Source organism: Peromyscus maniculatus, chromosome 4 (genome assembly GCF_049852395.1).
Source record: "Peromyscus maniculatus bairdii isolate BWxNUB_F1_BW_parent chromosome 4, HU_Pman_BW_mat_3.1, whole genome shotgun sequence".
In the NCBI taxonomy this organism is placed as follows: Eukaryota; Metazoa; Chordata; class Mammalia; order Rodentia; family Cricetidae; genus Peromyscus; species Peromyscus maniculatus.
Window position 1 is genome coordinate 63,149,441 of NC_134855.1, and position 27,550 is coordinate 63,176,990.

Sequence of the window (27,550 nt, forward strand, 5' to 3'; positions counted from 1 at the left end):
TGTGAAGTTGTGCTTACTTGTACGTGAATTTCACCAGCATTGTACCTTAAGGCCTTTTATCTGCATTTATACATGAAGAGGTCAGGTACAACATAGATTATTTCCATGTATTTCTTATGATTTGGAGCACATTTTATCTACACTTTAATTGTAGTAGATTTTGAGGTATAAAATTAATAAATATAATAATGAGTAATTAGAGTGATTTTTAGGAATAAAAAATAGATTATTATGTGTGTTTAGATAATCCTCTAAAGAAATTACATAGTCTCTCTGATCTTCAGTATTATTGCATTTAAAATGAAGTATAATGAAGATGAAATTTATGTATTTACAACTGTAATAAAGATTATAAGAGGCAGAAATAATGTAATATTTTCTTTATTTTCAGTAAAGAAAAGATCTGTTATGGGTGAAGTTATATACTTCCTTTTATTCAACATCAAGAGTTATTTAAATGTTTATGATATTTCGTAGACATATTTGTTGATTTAAGCTCTTCCACATTTTCTTCTTTACACAGTTTAAAATTCATTCAAAATGGTTCATGAAATCAATTTCTGGCAAATGGTAATCTAACATCCATATCTAACTTTTAAGCACTACTAATGCTGTATCCTTATTTGTTCAAGTGGTAATTATTTTTCCAGCATAATTTTCATGTCAGTGATAAATTCATTAGAAAGTTGGTTTTAAAGTAGATCGATTAACTTTTCTTACACTCATAAATGTTTTCTAAGGTAATCTCTATTGTTTCTTATTCCTTAAACTACTTTGCTTCTTCTATTTTATTTCTAACAAAATAAATTTTAGTTTTGAGGAACTAATGACCCATGGAAAGAAAGCATACATTTTGACAGCAACGCTTATATGAGCCAAAGTAGGCTATAAATGCCTTTACAGTAATATGTTGAACATTCATAGTATGATTATATTGAGTTCAGATTTTAGTAATCTGCATGTAGTAGTGTGTGCCTATAATTATACCACTTGAGAGCTAGAGAGATGAGTATCAGGGGCTCAAGGCCAACTTCAGCTAGATATGATGCTTAAGGATAGACCGATTCACATGAGATTCTCTCTTTAAATAAATAATCATAAAAAGAACAACAATATTTGTAGCAAATTGAGTCAATTTGGAGTGCATAAAATATTATTTGCTGTAATTTGTAAAATTCTCTGTTAAATGCTGTACTAAACTTCTGGACATATTCTGCAACAGTATCTACATCATCTCATAATACTTAATTAATTAATACTAACATAACTCTCATTTATCATAGGACAAGAATAAACTCAGTCTGCCCAAATGATGTGGTACTGTGTATTGGGCTTATCATTCATAGTCTTGTCTTCTTTTCCAGAATTTTCTCTTTTAATCCCTACAATATATTGTTTTGAAAAATTATCCCTGGAAAGAAGTAGTTACAAAAAAAAAAAATCAAAAGTAACCCTGATGTCCACCAAATCTAACAATCAAATATAAGTGATAAACAACTTGATTACATCAGAAAACATATTGAGTTCATATGTATTTGAAGTTCATAGGTAATCTTCACATATATTTGAACATTAGATTTTGTTATTGAACTTATGACAGAGCATAAGACTTTTCTAGTTTATTGTAAAGATATTCAGACTTTTTGTTACCTGTTCTTATCTTTGTAGTGCATAAATGCAGAATGGTTTGTGTGTATATAATGCCAATGGACCTTACTTGAGAAAAACTGTAGTTTAGCCACACATTCTGATCTCTAAACATCATGCCACCTCAACTGCTTCTTAATGGAATTAAGGAGTTATTGAGCACTAAGCAAAATTATCACTGGTAAGTAATTCTTTTTCTTGAGTACATATTTTACTAAATCTTGGCTATCATGAAAATAGGTTTACTCTTCATCTAAGATCAAGACAAATACAGGAAAAAGCAAGGATTTATTGGAGTTTTGCAGCATTTAATAGTGCTTATTATTAGCCATCGGCTGAAGGAATATAAGCAAAAATGAACAGGCTCTTAGAAACAAAAGACTTGGTTATTGCAAGAAGAAAATCATGCCTATTGTATAAACAGTTTTCAAAGCAGGTATGTTGGAAAAAGACATTTGATAATGGTGGCCACTTCCCTGTGAAGCAAATGGAGGTCATATAGTTAATGAGGTATTGGTAGTGATGCCTATATGAAATCTATAAGGAGTTATGCAAACTCTCCTGAAACTTCTTCCTCATTTTTATGAATTTGCTCCATTTGGATTTTATTCTTATTTCTAAATATACTTCCCCCTTTCCTTTGTGAAAGAGACACAACTGTGTGTTCAGATAGGAAGAGAGTTGGTTTATATCCACAATAGCTCTGTAATTGCATAGTTTCTAGATGTTTGTAGCAGTTGAAGACATTAAGTGACTAAAGATGCTCTTTGGGGCAAATGTGCACAAGAAGGTATTAAGGAATTATCCTATTATTTGACACTTTGAAATATAGAGTGTTTAGAAGTTTACTCAAAATATTATGTCCTTTACTTTTACCCAATTTTGTGTACACACATATTAACATATATGCAACTATAAATTTGATGATTCTATTAGTCGAAATTCACATTGGTGTGCCTATGCCTATACATGTGTATTATATGGGCTTTCAATAAATATTCTGTATTTATCCCCAAAAAGTCAGATTATTAATAAATTGTAAAATCATATAAATGCAAATCATTTACGTGTTTTATGTAACAAAGACTTAGTCTTCCTTTATGATTGCCAATAATTCTTTTTCTGTACATATAAGAGTTCTTTAATATGGATCATGTGACAATGATTTTATAATGAGTTTTCATGCATTGAAAACTTATGATCAATGCCTACTTTTGTTTTATGTTTGCATTCATTATCTCATTTGTTTTGTATGTTATATATCAGATATTTGAAATAGATGATATCTTTGTTTTGTTTTACAGATGAGCTCAACAAGGTACAGACTGATAATATGAATGTGCAAGACCTATCAGCCAGTGGGTGAAGGAGCCAGTCACATGGGGAAGGCTTTTGTAAAGCAAACCCTCTAGAGTTCTGCACCCCTAGACATCCACTCTCCTGACTGTGTATCATCATGCTGTTATACGTAGAGAAATCTGATCTATTGAAGAAACCATAGATACCATCTGTTGCCACTATCGTTACTTCTAACAACCACACTAACGTTTCCTGTTTGTAATATAAGGTCTAAGTGCTTTTTGGAGGATCTGCAAAGGAACTTGGAAGCTTCCCCTGCTCTCCTCTTCCTCTGTTGCTTAAGAGGAAAAGAAAACCTGCAACACCTGCAACTTAGCACTTTCTTAGTCCATCATTAATTTAGTTTCTGGATTTCACAGTCTAGGTATCTTAACATCACTTCAAATCAGGACTTTACCTGAAAATTTTTACTTAAACACAAGTATTTAAAATACCTCTAAAGAAAACTGCATGCAAAAGGGTATTTTGCAAGCTGTGGTCATTTCATGACTTGTAAATACATTTTTGTGAAAAAGCTTCTTAAGCATATGTTCCATTTCTTCAGGCACCATAAAACTTCATTCTTTATATCTTCCCATGGACAACTCAATCATTTAGAGAACCAAGAGTATTTATTATATCTATCAGTGTGCAGACATCTGATGCAACTATCAAAATAATATCAAAAGGAAGAAATGAACAAGAAGATGAGAAAATGAAAACAGAATGGACAAATGGATGGGTGAATGGTTACCAGATACTCCTCAGCAATGTGTCTGTGCTCAAGATTTCTTTGCTATCTCATATATTTCTAGGTTATTTATCTTAAATGGGCTGGAATGAGGTGAGCCAAATATAACACTGTGTATATTCTTGAGGCAAATAGGAAGAGCCTAAGGAACTCTCTGTAAAAAGTCCTACTAACTTTAACATGTTTAGATCCTTTTCAGTAAAGTTATTCATTTCCACTGGTTATAATCATAGATGTGAATTCCAGGTAAATGTAGCACCATCATATTTTGTTGGTAGTACTAGAATTAGATATTTTTTTGTATTCTCCTTATTGCTACACAAAATTATTCAGACATTATTTTCTTTAATTTTTAAAATTCTCACAAATTATTTATCATTATTGTTATTGTTTATTAGTATTATTATCATTTAAACATAATAAGACCATTCTCTATCACATAGTATGAACATAGGAAAATGAGGAGAACCAGTTATTAGTGTGCCTTATCCCTACTTCAACTGGTTTTCAGTCTTTGTTCTTCTCTGTGTCAGGGTGGCTATGCAGTGTAAGACACTGCAGGGAACTATGAGGTGGAATATGTTGCCACCATGGTTTTACTTACTGATTAGTAGGCCATGCACAGAGCAGTAGCATTCATTACTGTCTCTATGAATGCTATTCCCTCCTGCCCTTCTGAATTGTATCTCATTGAAGTAGGTGATTTATGACAAAGGATTTGGAGAATGAATAGAACATGGGGTGATTATTGGCTGGCAAAGTGAAATTCTCTTTTAGAAATGGCAATAATTCTGATTAATTACATCGAACTATGAATTAGCGTTGTGACATCATCTGAAAACCCTCTCCAGAAGCTGAAGGCAGCTTTCCAATTGCACTAAGGTTCAGAATACTAAAATCCCTTCTAACACTAAGATCTTTAACTATTTTCTTAAATCTCTGTTCAAAAATATACTGCCCAATTGGAAACTTGGTCTTCAGGTGAGTGCCTGATTCTGTTAAAGGTGGCCTGAAAAGATGGGTCATATGAAAACAAACTTCACAGTGACTGAGTTTGTGTTTCTGGGGCTTTCATCTGATCCCAAGGTACAGCTGGTTCTCTTTTTTGTATTCCTGCTTTTCTATATATTGTCAGTGGTGGGCAATATCATCATCATCACTATTATCCAGATAGAACCTCGCCTGCAGACCCCCATGTACTTCTTCCTCACTAACTTGTCCTTTCTGGACATCTGTTATACATCCACCAATGTCCCACAGATGCTTTCCAACATGGTGGGGAGTAAAAAGACCATCCCATTTGCCAGCTGTGCTACCCAGATGTACTTCTCACTCTCCTTTGGAATGATTGAATGTGTTCTCCTTGGTGTCATGGCTTATGACAGATATGTAGCCATTTGTCACCCTCTTCATTATACTGTTATTATGGATCAAAACACGTGTGTCCAACTGGCAGCCATTTCTTGGTCCAGTAGCTTCCTGAGTTCCATGGTCATCAATGTTCTCACCTTGAGCTTGCCCTACTGTGGACCAAATGTCCTGAATCACTTTTTCTGTGAGGTTCCTTCAGTTCTGAGGCTGGCTTGCACTGACACCTCACTCACTGAGATGGTGGTTTTTGTGTTCAGTATAATCATCGTGTTCATTCCTTTCCTTCTTATTATTGTGTCCTATGCCAGAATTCTTCTTTCTGTTCTCAGGATGCGATCAGCCTCTGGGAGGCACAAGGCTCTGTCCACCTGTGCCTCCCATCTCACAGTTGTGACCTTATTCTATGGAACTGCCATCTTTATGTACATGAGACCACAGTCAAAGTCCTCCAGGGCTGGTGGTAAGGTCATTGCAGTATTCTACACTGTAGTGACACCTATGCTCAACCCATTAATATACAGCCTAAGGAACCAGGATGTAAAAGGGTCTCTGAGGAGAGCAATCACAAAAAAGAAAACTTAAAAGGGCCCAAAAGCTCAGCTGTTAATCTAAGATAATTACCAGCTAAGTATGAAGAGAGAAGAATAAAACATACTTAGATCACCAGGTGTTTCATGGTTTTTCATAAAGAAACACATAAATCTATCTGCAGAAACAGGAAAAAAAATTTATTCCAAGTACACAGTAGGGCTTTAATGTGTCAAAACATTTGCCTTTATTGCATGAATGCATTTTGTTACTCACTGGTAAAGTGTGTATCTCTTGAATCAGGTTGTAAAATGAATTAGTTGAAATTGTCAGCAAGATGAAACCTCTTCCCTCTGCCTAGAGAATGTAAATAATTTTGATAAGAGAAATGCAAATTCTCACCACACGTAGAATTGCAAGTTAGGTCTTTTCTGATGTAAGATTCCATAATTTTGACAGTTTTATAGTCTCCCTGGAGACAGGACTCCATAGTCTACATTTTGGTTTAGACTTCGTGGTGATATTACATATGGCCTTGCTTGATAGGATGTCTGAATCCCTCCCCTCAGGCTTTAGGGAACCCTGCAGAAGAGAAGGTAGTAAGAATGTCAGGGCCAGAGAGAATGGAGGACACCAAGGAAACAAGCCCTTCTGAACTCAGCACTACCCATGAACATATGAACTCCAAGGGACTGAGGTAGCATGCACATGGCCTGCACATGTCTGCACTAGTTGGGGTACTAGAGCTGAAAGAAGTGGACACATACCCCTACCCTAATCCCAAAGCTAGTTCCAATTAATAACCACTTGGAAGTGATTAGTAGTTTTCTTCAAGGAAGCCTTATGGGGAAACAAACCACTTTTAAGGGTAGGCCACATGCCTAGTAGTAAATGGCCAACACAAATTGAATTCAACATCCTGTTTGGAGGTTCTTTGTCTCACAATGTTTTGTTAGGGATTTTTTTGTTGTTGTTAATTTACAGGTCCTTTGAATATATATTATGGCTTCTAGTTTTGTGTTTTCATGGGATTCCTGTGTGTGGAAATGTGTGTCTTTGTCTATATGTGTTTCTTGTGCTTTTTCTTTGGCATTTTTACTTCTGTTTGTTTTGTCCCATCCTGATTTATTTGTTTTTGTTTTATTTTTATTTCATTGTTATTACTTAGATTTTTTTTCTAATGAGAGACAGAGATAGTTTGGATCTGGGTGGGAAGGGGGTTGGAGGAGAACTGGGTGGAATTGGGGAAGGTTAACAGTCATCAGAATATATTGTATGAAAAAAATTTATTTTCAATAAAAGAATATATATACATACATATATATTAGACTAATCAATAATTTCATTCTTTTGTAAACTGTTGTTGAATGACTATATGATAACATATTAGTTAAAATAAAGTATTTTTCATAATTATTTATAATACACAAATATGTATTATATTTATTTCCTGACAATTATTACTTTGGAATGACTATAATTTTGAGAAAGTGATCGACAGTGACAATGACACACAATAGGCAGGTTGTCCTCCTTCGAGCCTCACATAAGAACCAGAAGGAAGGATACCAGGATGGTGAAATAGAATAGTTGTCTCAGCAGAGGGAGAGTAAGAAAAAGCTCAGTAACTGGAACCAATGGAAAGAGCAGCAAGAGGTGGCCAGGAAGGCAGGGAGCTACCAGACAATAAGCTCGCTGGCCATGGTGAGCAGTGACTAGCATTTACTACTACTATTATCACTATTCTGAAGGCTGATGTGACAAAACATAAGTTTTGAATTTTTTCTATGGTATGTGAAGGACTAACACCCCCCACATACATTCATACAACACCCCCTCCCACCAATTTGCATATTGGTGAAAATACAGTTTTCTGTATTTTGGAGGTTTTAAATCAGTGGCATTTCTAAAGGGAATAATTATCTGTATTAAGAGAATAGTCAAATATAGATTAGTATTAAAATATAACCAATAGTTAAGATCTAGACTTAGCTTAAACTGCTTCTAAAAGAGTTCCTTACTTGTTTACTCCATACTTTAGACTAAAAATAAAAAGTTGAAATTCATTTTTTAGTAATATCTAGCATATGTAATATAAACATTTCTTCTACCTAAATTCAAGGGCCACATACAATCAGTAAAAAGACAGCTCTGATTATGTAGGTCATCACTATAAACATAAAATTTAAATATTTAGAAAGTAAAATAAAAAAGCAAAATAACTAATCAAGAATCCAATTCATTATACAGTACTTTTAGTATTACTATTTGTCTTGACTTATAAACATTTTTATAAATTTTCTCAATATGCATAACAGGTCTGGAAACATACATGCTTAATAAATTTTATTCAGAATAACTTGTTGAAAGGATAGGATCACATTTTAAATTCTTCCAAATATTACAAAATAAGACAGATATGCTAATTTGATAGTGGATAATCTAGAAAAAACTTTACTAATTAAAAAAAAACTCAAAATTGCTAATGATATGCAATTTTGTTTCTTAATTAACAAAAAGTTTTCTCTTCTAGTTAACAAAAGATGGTTGCCTCCTAACCCTAAAAGCCCTGAATTAAACATTCACAAATATTGTAAAAGCAGTTTCTTGGCCCAAAGCCACTGGATAAACAACTGGAGGCAATGATTTCTTCCCTCTCTGAATTCATTATTAACCTTTTCATCTGTATTAGTGTTTTCTTTCTTTCTTTCTTTCTTTCTTTCTTTCTTTCTTTCTTTCTTTCTTTCTTTCTTTCTTTCTTTCTTTCTTTCTTTCTTTCTTTCTTCCTTCCTTCCTTCCTTCCTTCCTTCCTTCCTTTCTTTCTTTCTTTCTTTCTTTCTTTCTTTCTTTCTTTTTCTTTCTTTCCTTCCTTCCTTCCTTCCTTCCTTCCTTCCTTCCTTCCTTCCTTCCTTCCTTCTCTCTCTCTCTCTCTCTCTCTCTCTCTCTCTCTCTCTCTTTCTTTTTTTTTTTTGGTTTTTTTGGTTTCTTTATGTAGCTTTGCACCTTTCCTGGAACTCACTTGGTAGCCCAGGCTGGCCTCAAACTCACAGATATCTGCCTGCCTCTGCCTCCCGACTGCTGGGATTAAGGGCATGCGCCACCTGTCATTTGTATTAGTTTTTACATACACAGCAAACTATGATCAGGTGCAATCAAGTAAACAAAATAATCCGGACACCTGGTAGGTCTCATCTTGATCCAGCCAAGCAAGAGTTTGGTCCTTCTTATATTAGATTCTTCTGGAATGAAAGAGGAATACAATATTTTAGAAATGTTACAGGAATAAATTTACTCACTATATAATTGGCATTGAACAAAGAGGAACTCATTTTTCCATGTATTTTTAAAAAAATCTTATTAATTTTTCCATTTTACATACCAACCACGGTTTAAATCTAATAAAATGATGGATATTTGATCATTGACTCTATCGAGTTTCCAGATATGTAAATTCCCCATGTTTTTCTGTGACTGTTGCGACACACAGCCTGCATATAGAGGAAATAAATATATAGCTTTCAAAGATGCAAGTATTTAAAATGTTTGTATTTTTACTTATTTATTTTATTATTTAGGTATCTTTATTTTTATTTTCTAGTACTGATTGTACAAAGTAATGAGTTTCATTGTGGCACTATTATATTCACCCCCATCACCCTTTTTTTTTCTAGACAGGTTTTCTCTGTGTAGCTTTGCACCTTTCCTGGATCTCTGTAGACCAGGCTGGCCTCACACTCACAGAGATCCACCTGCCTCTGCCTATAACAAGGGATTGAAAAAATCTTATACTGTGTTTGTGAGAATGGATACTTTAACAAAGTCTAGCATTAACAGAATATATTCTCTTGTTATGAACTGTATTTCTTCCAGAGCTTAGTTGTATCAGTTTTACAGTGCAGTTTAAGAGGCAACTTTTTTTCTTATTGATTAACATATATTTTATTGATTCTTTGGGAATTTCACATCATACACACCAATCCCATTTATTTCCCAGTCCTTCCATGTCCACCATCCACCCTTGTAGCCTCTTCCCCACCCCTACTCCCACTCCCCAAAGAACAAGAAAGAAAGAAAAAAGAAAACAGACAAAACCCACCTTATTCCTCTTTCTTTCCCACTTTTCCATCACTATCTTTTGTCATAGTGGCCGTTGGAGTTGCAGCATGGCACACAGCATACCCTTTTGCCTAAACAGCTTTTCTTGCACATGTTCATTACAATAGGTTGTTGGTTTGGTTCAAAGCCTCTGACTTTTGGTACACCATCAATACTGGACCCTCACCAAAGCTTCTCTTGGATATCCGGCTGTTGCACAGATTCATGGAGATCCTGTCGCTATGTTCGTTCATGTGCTCCAATAGGTCTTAGATGGGGTAGATGTTGGGATGGGCCAATTCAAAGCTCTGGATGTGGGCCTGGGTGGTAGCTGAGTTGGTCAGTCTAGTATTCCACCAGGACTGACCCCCTCAGTTGAGGGCCAGGGCCATCCCTCCCTCTTGAATGAGGGTTAGAGACAGCTCTACCATGGCCCCAGTGGTAACATAGGCCACAGACATCAACACAATCCCTGGCTGTGGTAGGACCAATGACCCATGCATGGCCCTCAGCTGCAGCTTGGGCTTGGAATTCACTATGGTCCTGAGTAGCAGCAAAGATCATTCATACTTGTATGGCCCTGGTAACAGAGAAGACAGACACCAACATGGTTTCAAGTAGCAGCCCAGACCACCAGCATTTATAACACCTTCAGTGGTATCACAAGCCATGGACATCAATACAAACAGTAGGGTCATGGACCCAGGATATATATACTGGGTCTTGAAGTAGATCTACTCTCAATGTTCTGAGAAACTGACAATTTAATTTCCAAAGTGGCTGTTCAAGTTTACACTCCCACCAACAATGGAGGAGTGTTCTTGTTCTACATCCTTGCCAGTGTGAGTTATCACTTGTGTTTCTTACCTTAGCCATTCTGACTGGTGTAAGATGGAATGTCACAGTCATTTTGATTTATATTTCCCTGATGGCTAAGGATGTTGACTATTTCTTTAAGTGTTTCTTGGACATTTGAGATTCCGCTATTGAGAATACTATTTAGATCTGTGTCCTGTTTTTTTTTTTTTATTTTTAAAATTTATTTATTAAATTTAATTTTACATATCAGCCACGGATTCCCTTGTTCTCCCACCTCCCACCCCCCCACCTTCCCCCCCAGCCCACCTCCCATTCCCATCTCCTCCAGGGCAAAGACTCCTCCGAGGATTGAGTTCAACCTGGTAGATTCATTCCAGGCAGGTCCAGTCGCCTCTTCCCAGGCTGAGCCAAGTGTCCCTGTATAAGCCCCAGATTCCAAATTGCCAGTTCATGCACTGAGGACAGGACCCGGTCCCACTGTCTGGATGCCTCCCAAGCAGATCAAGCTAATCAACTGTCCCATTTATCCGGAGGGCCTGATCCAGTTGGGGGCTCCTCAGCTATTGGTTCATAGTTCATGTGTTACCTTTCGTTTGAATATTTGTCCCTGTGCTTTTTCTAACCTTGGTCTCAACAATTCTCACTCATACAAACCCTCCTCTTTCTCACCAATTGGATTCCTGGAGCTCCACCTGGGGCCTGACCGTGGGTCTCTGTATCCGGCTCCCTCAGTCATTGGATGGGGTTTCTAGTACGACAATTGGGATGTTTGGCCAGGTGGCCTTCGAATACTTCAGAGATCTATTCAGAGGGCCTGATCCAGTTGGGGACCCCTCAGCCTTTGGTTCATAGTTCATGTGTTTCCATTCATTTGGCTATTTGTCCCTGTGCTCTATCCAACCCTGATTTCAACAATTCTCACTCATATAAACCCTCCTCTTTCTTGCTAATTGGACTCCCGGAGCTCCAGCCAGGGCCTAGCCATGAATATCTGCATCCAGATTCCTTAGTCCTTTGATGGGGTTTCGGGCATGACTATTAGGGTGTTTGGCCATCCCATCACCAGAGTAGATCAATTCCGGATGTCTCTCAACCATTGCCAGCCGTCTGTTGTGGGGGTATCTTCGTGAATTTCTGTGGGCCTCTCTAGCACTTTGTTTCTTCCTTTTCTTATGTGGTCTTCATTTACCATGGTCTCCTATTCCTTGTTCTCTCTCTCTGTTCTTGATCCAGCTAGGATCTCCCGCTCTCTTTCCCTCGACCCTCGCTGTTCATTGCTCCCACTCATGCCCAGGCTGTTCATGTAGATCTCAGCCATTTCTCCGTCATTGGGCAATTCTCTTGTCTTTCTTGGGGTCCTGTTTTCCAGGTAGCCTTCCTGGTGTTGTGAGTAGCAGTCCAGTCATCCTTGTTCCACCTCTAGTATCCTCCTATGAGTGAGTACATACTATATTTGTCTTTCTGAGTCTGGGTTACCTCACTCAGGATGATTTTTTTCTAGATCCATCCATTTGCCTGCAGACCTCATGATGTCATTGTTTTTCTCTGCTGAGTAGTATTCCATTGTGTATATGTGCCATAATTTATTTATCCATTCTTCAGTTGAAGGGCATCTAGGTTGTTTCCAGGTTTTGGCTATTACAAACAATGCTGATATAAACATAGCTGAGCAAGTGCTCTTGTGGTATGATTGAACATTTCTTGGGTGGTTCTGGCCACTGGGCAGGTTCCCTTCTAGCCCCACCAGGAAGGATCCCCTTCTCCAAGACCCCCAGAAGACCCTGCAATCTCCATGCCCTGCCCCCATTCCCATCCGCCTGAGACCCCAGCCACTTCCTGAGACTTAGAGACCGGCCCCCAGCTCCCATCCTGCCCCGGACTTCCCTTCTGGACCAGAGAGAGCTCCCATCCTGTCCCGGACTTTCCTTCTGGGCCAGAGGTGAGTGTCCTAGCTTAGCCAGCTGTGTCCTGTTATTAAATTGTATTATTTGATTTGTTGCTGTCTATGTTTTTGAGTTCTTTATATATTTTGGATATTAGCTCTCTGTTAGATTGGAGTTGGCAAAAAACTTTTCTCATTCTGTAGGCTGTAATTTTGACTTATTAACTGTGTCCTTTGCCTTTACCTTTCAGAAGCTTTTCAGTTTCATGAGGTCCCATTTATTAGTTGTCAATATTAGTGCCTCTGCTTTAGTGTTCTGTTTAGGAAGTTGTCTCCTGTGCCAATGTGTTCAAGGCTATTCTCCACTTTCTCTTCTATCAGGTTCAGTGTAACTGGATTTATGTTGAGGTCTTTGATTCACTTGGATTTGAATTTTGTACACGGCAATAGATATGGATCTATATACATTCTTTTGAATGCTGACATCCAGTTAGACCAGTACCATTTGTTGAAGATGTTTTCCTTTTACCATTGCATATTTCTTGATTCTTTATCAAAAATCAGGTGTCCATAGGTATGTGGATTTATAGCTGGGCATTCAAATTGATTCTGTTGATCAATCTGTCTGTTTTATGCCAATACCATGTGGTTTTCATTATTATAGCTCTGTAGGAGAGCTTGAAATCAGTGATAGTGATATTACCCGAAGTACAAGATTACTTTATGTTTTACCTATAATGTTTTTTTGTTTGTTTGTTTTATTTTTTTAGCTTTTTTTGTTTGCTTTTACACGTGAAGTTGAGTATTGTTCTTTCATGGTTTGAAAAGAATTGTGTTTGGCCTGGAAACAACCTAGACATCCATCAAAGGTTAAAGAAAATGAGCCACATTTACACAATGGAGTATTTATTACTCAGCTGTTAAAAAAATGACAACAGAAAATTTGCAGGCAAATGGATGGAAATAGAAAAAAAAATAATCCTGAGTGAGGTAACCTGGACCCAGAAAGACAAACACTGTACATAGTCACTCATAAGTGAATACTAGCTATAAAATAAAGGATAACTATACTGTAATCCACAGATCCAAATAGACTAGGTAGCAATGAGAGTTCTAAGTGGGATTCTCAGATCTTCCTGGGGAGGAGAAATAGAAGGGATTTCATAAGCAGACTGAGGGTGGGTGGGGATGAGAATATGAGTGATTAGGTTATTGGGTGTTAATGAAGGAGGAGTGGATTGTGGGGGGTCAGAGGAGGGTGGGGGAGAGACTTGGAGGGAAGAGTGAGGGGAAACTGTGGTTGGGATGTAAAATAAACAAATTAATTAATTAAAATAAAACAAAGTAAAAAAATTGAGTTTGGAATTTGATGGGGATTATATTGAATCTAGAGATTGCTTTGGTAAGACTGACATTTTTACTTAAGTTAATCTTATTGACCCATGAGTATGGGAAGTCTTTCCATTCTCTGATATCTTCTCTAATTTCTTTCTTCAAAGAAGTCCTTTTCATAAAGATATTTCATCTGCTTGATTAGAGTTATCCCAAGATATTTTATATTATTTGTGGCTATTTCAAAGGGTGTTGTTTCTCTGACTTCTTTCTCAGCCTGTTTGCTGTTTGTATATGGGGAGGGGGGCTACCGATTTTTTAGAGTTAATCTTTATCCAGCCACTTTGCTGGAGGTTTTTATTGTAGGAGTGCCCTGGTAGAATTTTTGAGATTACTTATGTACAGTATCATATGATTTGCAAATAACAATAGTTTGACTTCTTCCTATCCAGTTTGTACCCCCTTGATCATCTTATTTGTCTTATTGCTCTAGCTAGAACTTCAAGTACTATATTGAATAAATATATAGAGAGTGGTCAGCCTTGTCTTGTTTCTGATTTTAATGGAATTGCTTTGAGTTTCTCTCCATTTAATTTGATGTTGGCTATAGGCTTGCTGTAATTTGTGTTTATTGTGTTTAGGTATGTACTTTATATCCTTATTTGAACCAACTAAAAGATGCAGAGAATATACAAAGTAACAAAATAAAAAACAGAAAGGTGGACATCGCAAAGCATCACTCTTCAAAAACATGCACTCCACAAAATCGGAAAATCTAAAGGAATTGGACAATTTTTGATAGATAACACCAAAGTTTAATCAAGATCAGACAAACAATTTACACAGACATATAACATGACCCCGAAGGAAATAAAAGCAGTTGTTAAATGTCTCCCAAACCAAAAAATGCCCAGGGCCAGATGGTTTTAGCATGTAATTCTATCAGACTTTCAAAGAAGAGCTAATACCAACACTCCTCAAATGATTCCACAACATATACAACAGAAGGAACATTGTCAAATTTACTTTATGAGGTCATAGTAACCCTGATACCAAACCACACAGCAAAGAAAGAAAATTACAGATCAATTTCCCTCATGAACATTGATGCAAAAATACTCAATAAAATACTCACAAACCAAACTGAATCCAAGAACACATAAAGATTATCCACCATGATCAAGTGAGTTTCATCCCAGAGATGCAGGGATGGGTTATCATACAAAAATCTGTCAGTGTAATCCACCATATAAACAAACTGAAAAAACAAAAACCAATGATGGTCTCATTAGATTGTGAAAAAGTCTTTAACAAAATCTAACACCCCTTCATGATAAAAATCTTGGAAAAACCAGGAGGGTTTTTTTTAAAAAAGAACAAAATCATAATTTCTAGATTCTAACTTTGTCATGATAATATGAGATATTATTTGTGTTAATGACCTTTGCTTTTTTCCATTTAAAAAGAAAGCATAATTTATGATAAGCATATCTATTTATCTATCTACTTATGGATCATATAACAACTATAAAAGTAAATTTATCATAAACCTGTCAAATTTTATCCTGAACAATATTTTATACCTGATTAATTTTAAGGTCAATATTATGATGCTAATGTTATACGTGTTTTTATTATTATTCTTTGATGATTTTATGAAAGCATGCAGTCTGTCTTGATTACACATCCTGTCTTCAGGCTAGGAAACATCTGTAAATAAGAAGCAGAGAGAGTACTGCTGGAAGAGGGGGAGAAGGTATCTAGTGAAGACATGGCTGCTGCATACCTAGGTTCACAGCAATTATGGTCACCACATTAGATATACACAGGAATAAAATTTTAGTTTCTTTTAATTCTACCTACAGTACCATAAGCTAAGGACATGGTCAGAAGAGCAATTATTTCTCTCTAACTCTGGTTTCATCATTTCCTGAAGTGGTCCTACTAAGGGCAGAGGATGTAGCTTGATGCTACAGTTCTGGCAAATGTATAGAGCTCAGAGTTCAATCGATAGCACATTCAGTTAACAATTCTGAAACACTGCTATATTGAAAAGATGGATGCCCAATATCTTAGTCTCACTTAGAAGAGAAAGAAGCTGAATTGTTGACACCCCTTCAGGAGTTCATATGTTTCTCTAGTTTGAGAATTTGGCCTGGATTCCATTGGCTTCCTTCTGTTCCATGAGACATGACTATTCATTTGCTTATGAACCTTTAGTGCATAAGTAATATTTTCTAGTCCTTAATCATCCTTATATGTTTTCTGGTTTCCCAAGGAAGCCTTCATGTTAAGTTATAGATGCTTCATGTTATAGCAGAATTATGTACACAGTGCTTCTGGAGTAGCACATTGGAATGTCACCATTTATTAATATGGAATTATTTAAAAATACTAAATTTCAGCTTTCCAAATGTTTCAGTATGTGTCTGGGAGAGAGGCAGCACTGTCAGTATTTTCTCCAGAACAACTGGTGGCAACCAAAACCATATTCAGTAAGAGGGGCATCTTTCTTCAAGGACATTTCTTTACCTAGTTCTCATTTAGTTACAGATGAGAACATCCTGGAGTGTGTGTCTGGGAATGATTTGTGAAGAAGTGATGATGGAGGTGCAAATATAATAGAACTTTATGTGTTACAAGTGAATTTGTAGAGTTTGGAGAATGGGGATTGGAATAAGCAAGAGTTTACAGATAGCAAAAATTCCAAGCTGTAATAAAGTCTGATGAAGAGGAAGAACAGACTTCTTGAGGGCAGAGTGCTGTGTGGGGGTGGCTATTTGACATGATTTCAGAGAGCAGTGAATTTGTTCTCTACTATGCACACAATATAAACTTCTTTCTTCCAAAGGAATAAATTCCGTGTCTTAAATTTGTTACCAGATAATGAAGGTATACATTCAGCTAGATCAAATGTTTCTGACACTGTGACTTATCCCACTAGTATAAATTCCCTATCATTTTCTTCTTATTTTTTTGCTCAAGCTTTAAAGATTATTCAAATGCCCTATACTTCATAATATTTTTCTCATCTCTGGATAAAATGCACTGTTGTTTTGTGAATCAACATAGAAATTTGTGATTCTTTCTTAATATTTAACATTAGTTTTCCTGTGATGTAAGATATTTGCAATTGTTGTATTTTCCTAAAAGGATAAACTCCATAAAATTGTGTATCTTTTATTTTATATCAATCTTAACTATTGATTGTTAAAAACATTCTCACCTGAGGTCATATAGTTCAAATATAGAGCAAGTGCAGAATAATCTCAGTTTTATGTCATGTTACTGTCTCGACTTGTGTCCACTTCCTCCAGTTTTTTTTTCCTTATTGCCACTAAGAAAGTGATACAAACTCTCTTTGGATGTTAAAGATACCAATGATTGTGAATTTTACAACTTATTATGGAGAATATGAATGATGTATTTACTGTTTTTATAATTACTGTCAAAAAGTTTAATAAGTGAAAGAAAGCTCAGTCCTTTCAACAATAAGGGATTTATTGAACTATTAACTATTCATACTCATAATTTTAATAAAATATAAATATAGTCTTCATTCTATTGATGAAGAAACAGAAGTACACAGATACCAAGAAATTTAACTGACACAGTTGGTAGGACTGGGATCAAAAGTATGATGATTGAATTTATAGCCACAATTTCTGGTAATTACAACTTTATGGAAATACTTCTATCTGCAACTACAGCATAAAAATTACAAAACAACCTCTGGAGGCATCACAATCCCTGACCTCAAGATCGACTATAGAGCTACAATAATAAAAACAGCTTGGTACTGGCATAAAAACTGACATGTGGACCAATGGAATCAAATTGATGACCCTGACATTAATCTGCACACCTATGAACATATAATTTTTGACAAAGAAGCCAAAAGTGTACAATGGAAAAAGAAAGCATCTTCAACAAATGGTGCTGGTATAACTGGATATTAATGTGTAGAAGGCTACAAATAGATTCACATCTGTCACCATGCACAAACCTTAAGTCCAAGTGGATCAAAGACCTCAACATAAATCCAGTTACTCTGAACCTGATAGAAGAGAAAGTAGGAAGTAGTCTTGAATGCAATGGCACTGGAGATCACTTCCTAAATATAACATCAGTAGCACAGACACTGAGAGAAACAATCAATCAATGGGACCTCTTGAAACTGAGAAGCTTTTGTAGAGCAAAGGATATAGTCAACAAGGCAAAGCAACAGCCTACAGAATGGGAAAAGGTCTTCACCAACCCCACATCTGACAGAGGGCTGATATCCAGAATATACAAAGAACTCAAGAAATTAGACATCAAAATGCCCAACAGTCCAATTAAGAAATGGGCTATCGAACTAAACAGAGAATTCTCAACAGAGGAAGCTCAAATGGCTGAAAGACATTTAAGGAATTGCTCAACATCCCTAATCATCAGGGAAATGCAAATCAATATGACTTGAGATACCACCTTACACCTGTCAGAATGGCTAAGATTAAAAACACTGAAGACAGTTTATGCTGGAGAGGATGTGGAGCTAGGGGAACTCTCCTCCATTGCTGGTGGGAATCAAAGCTTGTACAACCACTTTGGAAATCAATATGGTGCTTTCTTAGAAAATTGGGAATCAATCTCCCCCAAGAGCCAGCTATACCACTCCTGACAATATACCCAAGGAATGCTCAATCATACCACAAAGTCACTTGCTCTGCTATGTTCATATCAGCATTGTTTGTAATAGCCAGAACCAGGAAACAATCTAGATGCCCTTCAACTGAAGAATGGATAAATAAAATGTGGTACATATACACAATGGAATACTACTCAGCAGAGAAAAACAATGACAACATGAGTTTTGCAGGCAAATGGATGGATCTAGAAAAAAAATCATCCTGAGTGAGGTAACCCAGACTCAGAAAGACAAACATGGTATGTACTCATTCATAGGAGGATACTAGATGTAAAACAAAGATGACTAGACTGCTACTCACAACTCCAGGGAGGCTACCTAGAAAACAGGACCCTAAGAAAGACACAGGGATTGCCCAATGACAGAGAAATGGATGAGATCTACATGAACAACCTGGACATGAGTGGGGGTAATGAAGGGCAAGTCTCGAGGGAAAGAGAGCTTAGGGGAGCAGGAGATCCTAGCTGGATCAAGAACAGAGAGTGAGAACAAGAAATAAGAGACCACAATAAATGAAGACCACATGAGAATAGGAAGAAGCAAAGTGCTAGAGAGGTCCGCAGAAATCCACAAAGATATCCCCACAATAGAATACTGGCAATGGGTGAGAGATAGCCTGAACTGACTTACTCTGGTGATAGGATGGCCCAACACCCTAATTGTCATGCTAAAAATCTCATCCATGACTGAGGGAACTGGATGCAGAGATCCATGGCCAGGCCCCAGGTGGAGCTCCAGGAGTCCAATTGGCGAGAAAGAGGAGGGTTTGTATGAGCAAGAATTGTTGAGACCAAGATTGGAAAAAGCACAGGGACAAATAGCCAAATGAATGGAAACACATGAACTATGAACCAATAGCTGAGGAGCCCCCAAATGGATCAGGCCGTCTGGATAAGTTAGACAGTTGATTAGTTTGAACTGTTTGGGAGGCATCCAGGCAGTGGGACCAGGACCTGTCCTTAATGCATGAGCTGGCTGTTTGGAACCTGGGGCTTATGCAGGGACACTTAGCTCAGCCTGGGAGGAGGGGACTGGACCTTCCTGGACTGAATCTACCAGGTTGAACTCAATCCCCAGGGGAGTCTTTGCTCTGGAGGAGATGGGAATGGGGGGATGGGCTGGAGGGAAGGCGGGGTAGGGTGGGGGTGGGGTGAAAACGGGAGAGGGGAGGACAAGGGAATCCGTGGCTGACATGTAAAAGTAAATTAAATTATGAAACAAAAAAAAACCAACAACATATAAAACAAAACAAAAACAAAAAAAGAATAAGAAATATCAAAAAAATTAGTTTTAAATAATAAAAATGTAGTAACTAAAGAAGAAATGCTAAGTGTAGACATACTACCAGGGAAGAGACCTGCAGGTTACCCAGGCTCACTGGCAATACAACCTAGCTGTACTCAGGGAGCACCAGGTTTGTGAGAGACTCTGTCTCAAAAGCAAGTCCATCACCCTGGAAGAATGACATCTATGGCTGACCTCTGCTTCCACATTCACATTCACACAAGTGCATGCATATCTACATACACGTAGACAGACAGTAAACTACTAATCAAAATGCACTATTGTTAAGTCTAAAATATAAAATATTGCTTGTCACTCACAATAAATTTTCTCTATAAATAAAAAATTACAGCTATTCATCCTGTCATCACACATTGCTGGTATGATTATGCACAGCCATAAATATGGGTAGGTAGATTAAAAAGAAACATAATTATTTTTTCCATCTGTGGGTCTTATCTTATTGGTGTATTTTATATGATGGAAACCTAGTCGTGTAGTAGCTTTAAAATGTTATAAGGTTTTCTATTTAGAGTTGAGCATTCCCATGTCTTATTCTCTAAACACACACTCTTCTCAAAGCTCAGGGATAGTTACAGAACAGGATTCTAAGACTCCGAGGTAGTGGATGTCTGCAGTAAATCACTATTTTTTGGCTATGGCAGGATAAATGCACACATGGATTCATAGTGGCTGTGATTGTGCATACAAGACCTGCACATGATCAAGCCAGACAGAATCGCAGCACAGATGTCCCAGGAAAGTGGGCCACAAAGTCTCACTCCCAAATCAGGAGCTACTGGCAATTAATGACTGCTGGCGGGAGGAGTATACGTTTTCTTTAGAAGTGCAGCTCCTCAGAGGCTACCCATGTTCTAGTGGATGGCCTTATGCAGCTGCGCATTAGGCAGCATTAAATGGACTCAGTGACTTAAAAAATGTATATGAAATTTGAAGGGACAAATAGATAGGGAAGGAATGGGAGTTGAGGAAATGGGAGGTGGATTTGATCAAAACACATTACACAAAGGTGTAGAGCTCTCAAACCACTTTAAATTTTTTAATGATATTAAGGTAACTTGGTTTTAGGGATATCAAATAACTTGACTAAGATTACACAGCTAAAATGACACAGAATCTGTATATAGATTGTTTTCTAGGTAATTCATATCCTGAATGTATGCCATGAGAAGTGTGACCCTCAGGTCAGTTTTATATTCTATTAATTTTGATAAGTTTGTTGGCCTGCTAGAGCTTTAATTGTATTACTGTAAAATGAGATAATTTCCACCTATATAGTAGCTGTAGAAACTTGACAAGATTCAGGTTGCAAAAGTTCTAGAAAATCCATCCAAGTTTGCTCAGCAAGGAGATGGGAACCTGACATTTTACACTCAAAATATCCCACAACTCCCTTCTGTCACTTCCATTTACCTCTAGAAAATTGGATTTTAATTTCTCATAATTATTGAGGTTTTCTTCCGATCAGTTTTTTGAAAGCAGCTTTCACATCTTTGTTCCGCAAACTGTAGATCAAAGGATTCAACATAGGAATGATAATAGTGTAGAACACAGAGGCCCACTTGTCTTGGTCCAGGGAGTAGCTGGATGTTGGCCTCAGATACATGAACATGACTGTACCGTAAAAGAGAGTGACACCAGTAAGGTGAGACCCACAGGTGGAAAAAGCCTTTAGGCGACCTTCAGCTGATCGCATTCTGATGATTGCAATGAGGATGAAGGCATAGGAAACAAAGATGATAAGGATGGTGCTGAACTCAATGAAGCCACACAAGCTGAACAGCAGTATCTCACTGATGTGGGTATCTGAACAAGAGAGAGCCAGGAGTGGTGGGATTTCACAGAAGAAATGGTTGATGATATTGGAACCACAGTAACTGAGGCTGAAAGTGAGGGAAGTGTGGGCCACTAAACTCACTAGGCCAGCCAGGTAAGAGCCCAGCATCAGGGCCAAGCAGACTTTCTTGGACATGAGAGTGCTATAGTGAAGAGGTCTGCAGATGGCCACAAATCGGTCATAGGCCATAGCAGCCAGAACATAGCACTCCGCATCCACAAAACCCACAAAGAAAGCAAATTGGGTGGCACAGCTGGCAAAAGAGATAACTTTGTGCTTGGTCAGACAATCAGCCAACATCCTGGGAGCAATGGCAGAGGAGTAGCCCAGGTCAACGAAGGAGAGGTTGCAGAGGAAAAAGTACATGGGAGTGTGAAGCTGATTGTCTGTTATGATCAGGATGATCATGCCAACATTCCCTACCACATTGACCAGGTAGACAATGAGGAAGACCACAAAAAAGATGATCTGCAGCTGAGGGTCTTGAGTGATGCCCACAAAGATAAACTCTGTCACAACTGAGTGATTTTCTGTATCCATTACTTCAAGCAGTGGTGTGTGTGTGTGTGTGTGTGTGTGTGTGTGTGTGTGTGTGTGTGTGTGTGTACCCAAGTTTAGTTTATTAATGAGTTTAGTAAATTTCCTGTCACTGGATGTACTAAAAATAAACTTAAGCAATTATGTGGTCAGGATATTATAGACTACTTCTTATAATAAAATAAGGCTTTATTTTAGATGATACTCAAAGCTTTACCCACTCATTCAATTCAGTGACTATTACAGTGACTCAGGGGACTTTTGTCAAAGTTGTGCATCCTTTCCAGGTGCATCATATGTGGGAGATGTCAGATTTTTGACCTGTTCTTTGTGGTTATCCACTGTATTTACTAGGAGCAAAGATAAGTTCTGATGTTCTTCTCTCTGAAACAAAACACAAGAATACCCATTTGTGATGCTTCGTTTCCTTCCTTGATTAAATGGCTGTCTATTCACTTGCAGAATTAAAGGCAGTGGGCACACTAAACTGAATCAAAACAAACAAGACAGAACAGCAAGTGATTTAGAAAAGGACAGAATGCCAACATAAAACTTAAGAGAAAAACACTGTTCTTTCTGTGTTTTACTGCTTAACAAAGTAGAGGAAGCAGGAGTGATGTATTTATGGGGTTGTGGAAAAAAAAAAGCAACTCATACTACATAAGACTAAATCCTAAGATTAGAAACAGTTACAAATTGTACCCTTAGCTTTTAATTTGTACAAGAATATAATCAATCACAACAAAAGAGGGTGTCTGAGATACACATTATCCTAGAAGTTTATCATTTTCCAGACCTGCATCTGACAACCTATTCTTAGTCCATTGTGCACATTATTACATCCATTAGATCAACCAGGAAACAGAATGTGCACATTACTACATCCATTAGATCAACCAGGAAACAGAATGTGCACATTATTACATCCATTAGATCAACCAGGAAACAGAATGTGCACATTATTACATCCATTAGATCAACCAGGAAACAGAATGGAAAGGCCTTTCTGGAAGAAATTATTTGGAGAGCACCTTTCTGACAAAGGTTTATAACTTTAACTCACATAGAAACCTGAGAACTCAGTAAAAAAGAAATGGTTCAACACAGAATGAGCCAGGTTTCCATGAATGTGATGACTGAATAAAAAGGTAAGGACAGTTGTGAAAGTTGTCTATTAATTTTCCCCATGCTTTTCAGTTTAAGAGCATAAAATTTCCTTTTCTAAAAAAAATTCTGGTTGAGGGTCAGGAAAGATGGCTCAACTGTTAAAAGTACTTGCTGATCTCAATGAGGGTTGGAGTTTGACTCCTAGCACCAATATCAGGTCTCTCACAAACACCTGTTACTTTAGTTCCTGTGGATTTGATGCCCTCTTTCGACATCTGTATGAACCTGCACACACATGAGCATGTGCTGTGTATGCTCTATCTGTCTGTCTGTATGTCTGTCTTTCATACACATACTACTATAATTGAGTATATATTTAAAACCTGCCATAAGATTAAAAAACATAACTAGAAAATTGTATCTTTCTTGATTACACAGAACATACTGCTTGGTTTTAAATAAATTTAATATTTAACAAAGAAAATACTCAAATATTCATAGCAGGGAAATACAAATTAAACAACAGTGAAATATTGATAAATGCACAGAGAAATAATTAAATTTTGGATAATATGGAAATGTTGATAAGAAAGTAGGGGAATTAAAGTTTTTATCATTGTTAGTAGAAATACAAAGTGTACAAGTACTTAGCCTCATATAAAAATAAACGTGTGCATAGTGATTTTATAATTCATCTATCAAAAATTTAAACAAACCTAGGTGTCCATGCATAGGGGACAAGTCTAATAGACTACTACTAATGAAACACCACTCAACTAAAAAGAAGGTAAAACTGTTGATATCTGTACTATGAAAGCTGAACACAAAATTAATTATACTCAGAGAACAAAAACTTAAAAACTGGATACTTTGCATTATCCCATTTACATTTACAAAGATATATTAAATGAGTGATTAATTAATAATGATGGAAAATAGATGTATGATTGTTTGGTATATATATATATATATGGTAGTAGTGCTTAGAGCTCCAGGAAACCCTTTGCCTGTGATGAATTGGCTTATGACACTATTTGCAATGATAAAATGATAACTTCATACTTCCATACATATATTCAAATACATCAAATAGTATGTACTTCATGTGTATTCTAAGTCAATTGTACTTCAATGTAGTTACCTAAAAAATCAAGAAGAAAACCAAAGCAAATTAGATGACACTGTTCTACTTACTCTCACCTCATTATTGCATTTGAATACATGTATTATTTCATATTTCTCCTTAGGAAACAGCCACCTTCACTGAAGGAATTTGCTATAAGTTAGTTAATCATACAAATGTGAGTTGGCTGATTTTCTAGATTGTGGTCATCCTTCACCCTTGATGTTTCATGTAGAAATTTAAAAACAGTTCACTAATAGCAATGATAAGGGAAAAAAAGGCTTTGGAATTGACTCAGTAGGTAAAGTGGTTTCCACATACAAGTGAGGATCTGAGTTTGAATCCTCAGAACTCATGTAAGGCCAGGCATAGTAATGCATGTATATGATCTCCGTGTTTCTAGAAGAGCTGAGGGGAGACAGGTGAATCCCTGTCAGCTCATGGGACAGTTTGGTGTGTGCAGTGCTGTACAACAAAAAGAGACCTTTTGAAGGAGGTGGACCAATACTTAAGGATGTCCTTTGTCCTTTCTCATTCACACATGAATTGTGGCAAGCAGGTGCCTATAAATATATATATATATATATATATATATATATATATATATATATATATATATTTATACATGCACACATGCATTCAGGCACAAGCACACCCTTGAAGAAATAGTTTAATCTTTACTAGGATGTCCTTTCTTTTCAGCAAGAGAGGAAATAATATTATTGAAAAAATAAGCCAATTTTATACGTTTGTGGATAAAAGCCCAGACCAAGACATTATTTCTGAATTGCAGGCATGCCATTGAACTGTAGTATTTGAAGGAATAAGAGATATCTTGTAATGAGTTAGGTTTTAGACCCATAGCTGGTTATGTGTTACTCAATTAAACAATGTGATTAGCAGTGCATCTCTCCCTCCTTATAGATTCAAGATTTGATTTAAAAAGAGAATATAATAAGATGCTTCACTCAGCACAAAATACCCCGCTTATTCTCTTGTGTTGTGGTCAGAGAAGTGAATCCATTATCACTTGCTGCTACCAATTCTCAGCACAGTATTTGTCTCCATAAGTTTTCACTTGTTCAATAGGAGGAAAAACATTTACCTAAACAATACTGTGCAAAACTCAGCTAGACTACATTTAAAGTGTCAGGTACAATGATAGTTTTGTGTTGAGTATTGAATGCATTTGGCCATTGTGTACTAAGATTAATGCTTAATTCAGTATATAAGTTCATATTCATAAATCTTTAAATGTTATTAAATCTCACAGTGGTGATGCATCACCTGTTGTCTTTACTGTAAGGGAGAGAATATTTGAATTCTAAGACAACTAAGTTATATTTAAAAATGAGCAGAAAGTAAGCTGTAATATCCATAATCACACACACACACACACACACACACACACACACACACACACACAGAGCGAGCGAGCGCGAGCGAGCGCGAGCGAGCGAGCGAGAGTTTCCCTTTTAGTTTCAAGTAATGAATGTTCAACCCCTATGAAGAAATGGTACAATACTGCAAAAAGAGTTGATCACATTTGTAGCTACAAGCATAACTATTTAAGAAAAGTCTAAAAATAGCACTATCCTGTCAAAGCAAATGTTAAACAAACACATTTTACGTTTATATGCTTCAATTGAATTTGAAGTTTCTATGAAAACAAGGATTAAGAATCTGGAGACGCCGCTGCATCTCTTGCAGTGATTGGTTCCAATCGGTGAACTGTTCATTTCAGTGTGGATTTCTGACCTATGACTTGGATGTGGTGGAGAAGAAGACTTTTAATGCTATCAGTTTCTGAATTCTGACTTCTAACAACAAATAAAAGTTAAAACCAGGCCTGAGCATTGTTGTTGTTGAAATGTGGTATAAGGACCTGGTGTCAAGGAGAGACAGTACTCAGAGGAGCACTGGTCAATGTGAGCCTACTCTAAGCAGGTCACATCTCTTCCCATTCTGTCCCGATAGAGAGCTGAGCTGTTTTCTACCTGTTAAGAGGCTGAAGTTTTTCTCTCCTTAGGTCTTGTTGAGTGGATATTCTGCAGCTAGTCCACAGGTTATGACTCGCCCTGGCGTTTATTTCAGGGCCACTTGCTCATCCTGCTGTTCCACCTCTGTGCAGGAGGTATTTAATTCTCAGAGTCACACATTGTTTCCCAGAAGGAATATCACAAAATGATTTTCTGCATTCACTAGAGACTCAGAGATATGCTGAAGTGCTATCCCCTAAGGAATTTAACTTTCTCCATCCTTTGAGAGTAATAAAAGAAAGATGTACAGGTTTATTTTAAAATATGATGCTATAATAATGATCTGGTGTAAACACTGCCATTTAATTTTCTGTTATTTCATTTCATTTCTTTTTTTTTGTTTTTTGTTTTGTTTGTTTTTTGGATATGGAGTCTCATTATGAAACCCTGGCTGGAATGGAACACCCTGTGTAAACCAGGCTAGCCTTGAATTCATTGAGATCTGCCTGCTTCTGACTCTCCAGTGCTGGGATTAAAGGTGTGCCTCACCACATCCTGCATAGACAGGCTTTTTAAAAATTGTCTAGGCTAAAGTATCTTTTGTGGTATGATTTAAGAGATGAATGAGAAGGCTTTCTGTTTATACCTGAAAGTCCTTTGAAAAAGCCATTTCCTATAGAATGACATTAATGTATTAAAGAAAAAGTGTTGTGGATAATTAGTAAAAGAAAGGAAGACAAGAAAACTTTCAGAAGTTTATGTCTATTAATTAAACTTTTCTGTATAACATCAGTGTTTTAAATGTCTAAATGCATCCAAATTTACATGTTGACTATGTGAAGTTCTTTTTAGTGTGTCATCTGTGGGTGATGCAATATCTTAAAAACAGTAAGTTGAGGCAGGGTTTCCCTAGGTAGGCCAGGTTATGTTCACACACTGGAGTGATCAGGTCAGTTGTGAGGTTTGTGCAATATGGCTTCAAAGTCTTACAAGGAAATCTCACACCATTCTGTATTTTAATAATTATGTTTTTGGAGATTTTAGATATGTGTATAAAATGGGTGTAATGGTGAGGAAATGATTTTTAAATTTTAACTTTCTGGAGACTTTGATACATGAATACTATATTTACATCTTTCCCAGGCCTTCGTTTCCCCCATCCAATACCAATTGGGCCTCTACTTCCTCACAAATTTATGTTTCTTCGTC

The 27,550-nt window shown here is 36.8% G+C and overlaps 2 protein-coding genes across 2 annotated transcripts; one reads left to right on the forward strand and one right to left on the reverse strand.

The window, feature by feature from the left end:
- Nucleotides 1-4,753: 4,753 nt before the first annotated feature.
- On the forward strand, nucleotides 4,754-5,689 carry LOC102918412 (olfactory receptor 10A7-like). The gene has a single exon (XM_006989677.2). The coding sequence runs from the start codon at nucleotides 4,754-4,756 to the stop codon at nucleotides 5,687-5,689; it is 936 nt and encodes a 311-aa protein (XP_006989739.1).
- A 15,447-nt stretch (nucleotides 5,690-21,136) lies between these two features.
- On the reverse strand, nucleotides 21,137-22,135 carry LOC102918720 (olfactory receptor 5AR1). Its single transcript, XM_006989678.3, has one exon. It carries the CDS (start codon nucleotides 22,133-22,135, stop codon nucleotides 21,203-21,205), a length of 933 nt encoding a protein of 310 aa, XP_006989740.2. The 3' UTR covers nucleotides 21,137-21,202.
- Between the last annotated feature and the right edge of the window lie 5,415 nt (nucleotides 22,136-27,550).

What these genes read in the sequence shown, in the direction of transcription:
- LOC102918412 (XM_006989677.2), top strand. Translation starts at nt 4,754, where the DNA reads ATGGGTCATATGAAAACAAACTTCACAGTGACTGAGTTTGTGTTTCTG.
- LOC102918720 (XM_006989678.3), bottom strand. Translation starts at nt 22,135, where the DNA reads ATGGATACAGAAAATCACTCAGTTGTGACAGAGTTTATCTTTGTGGGC.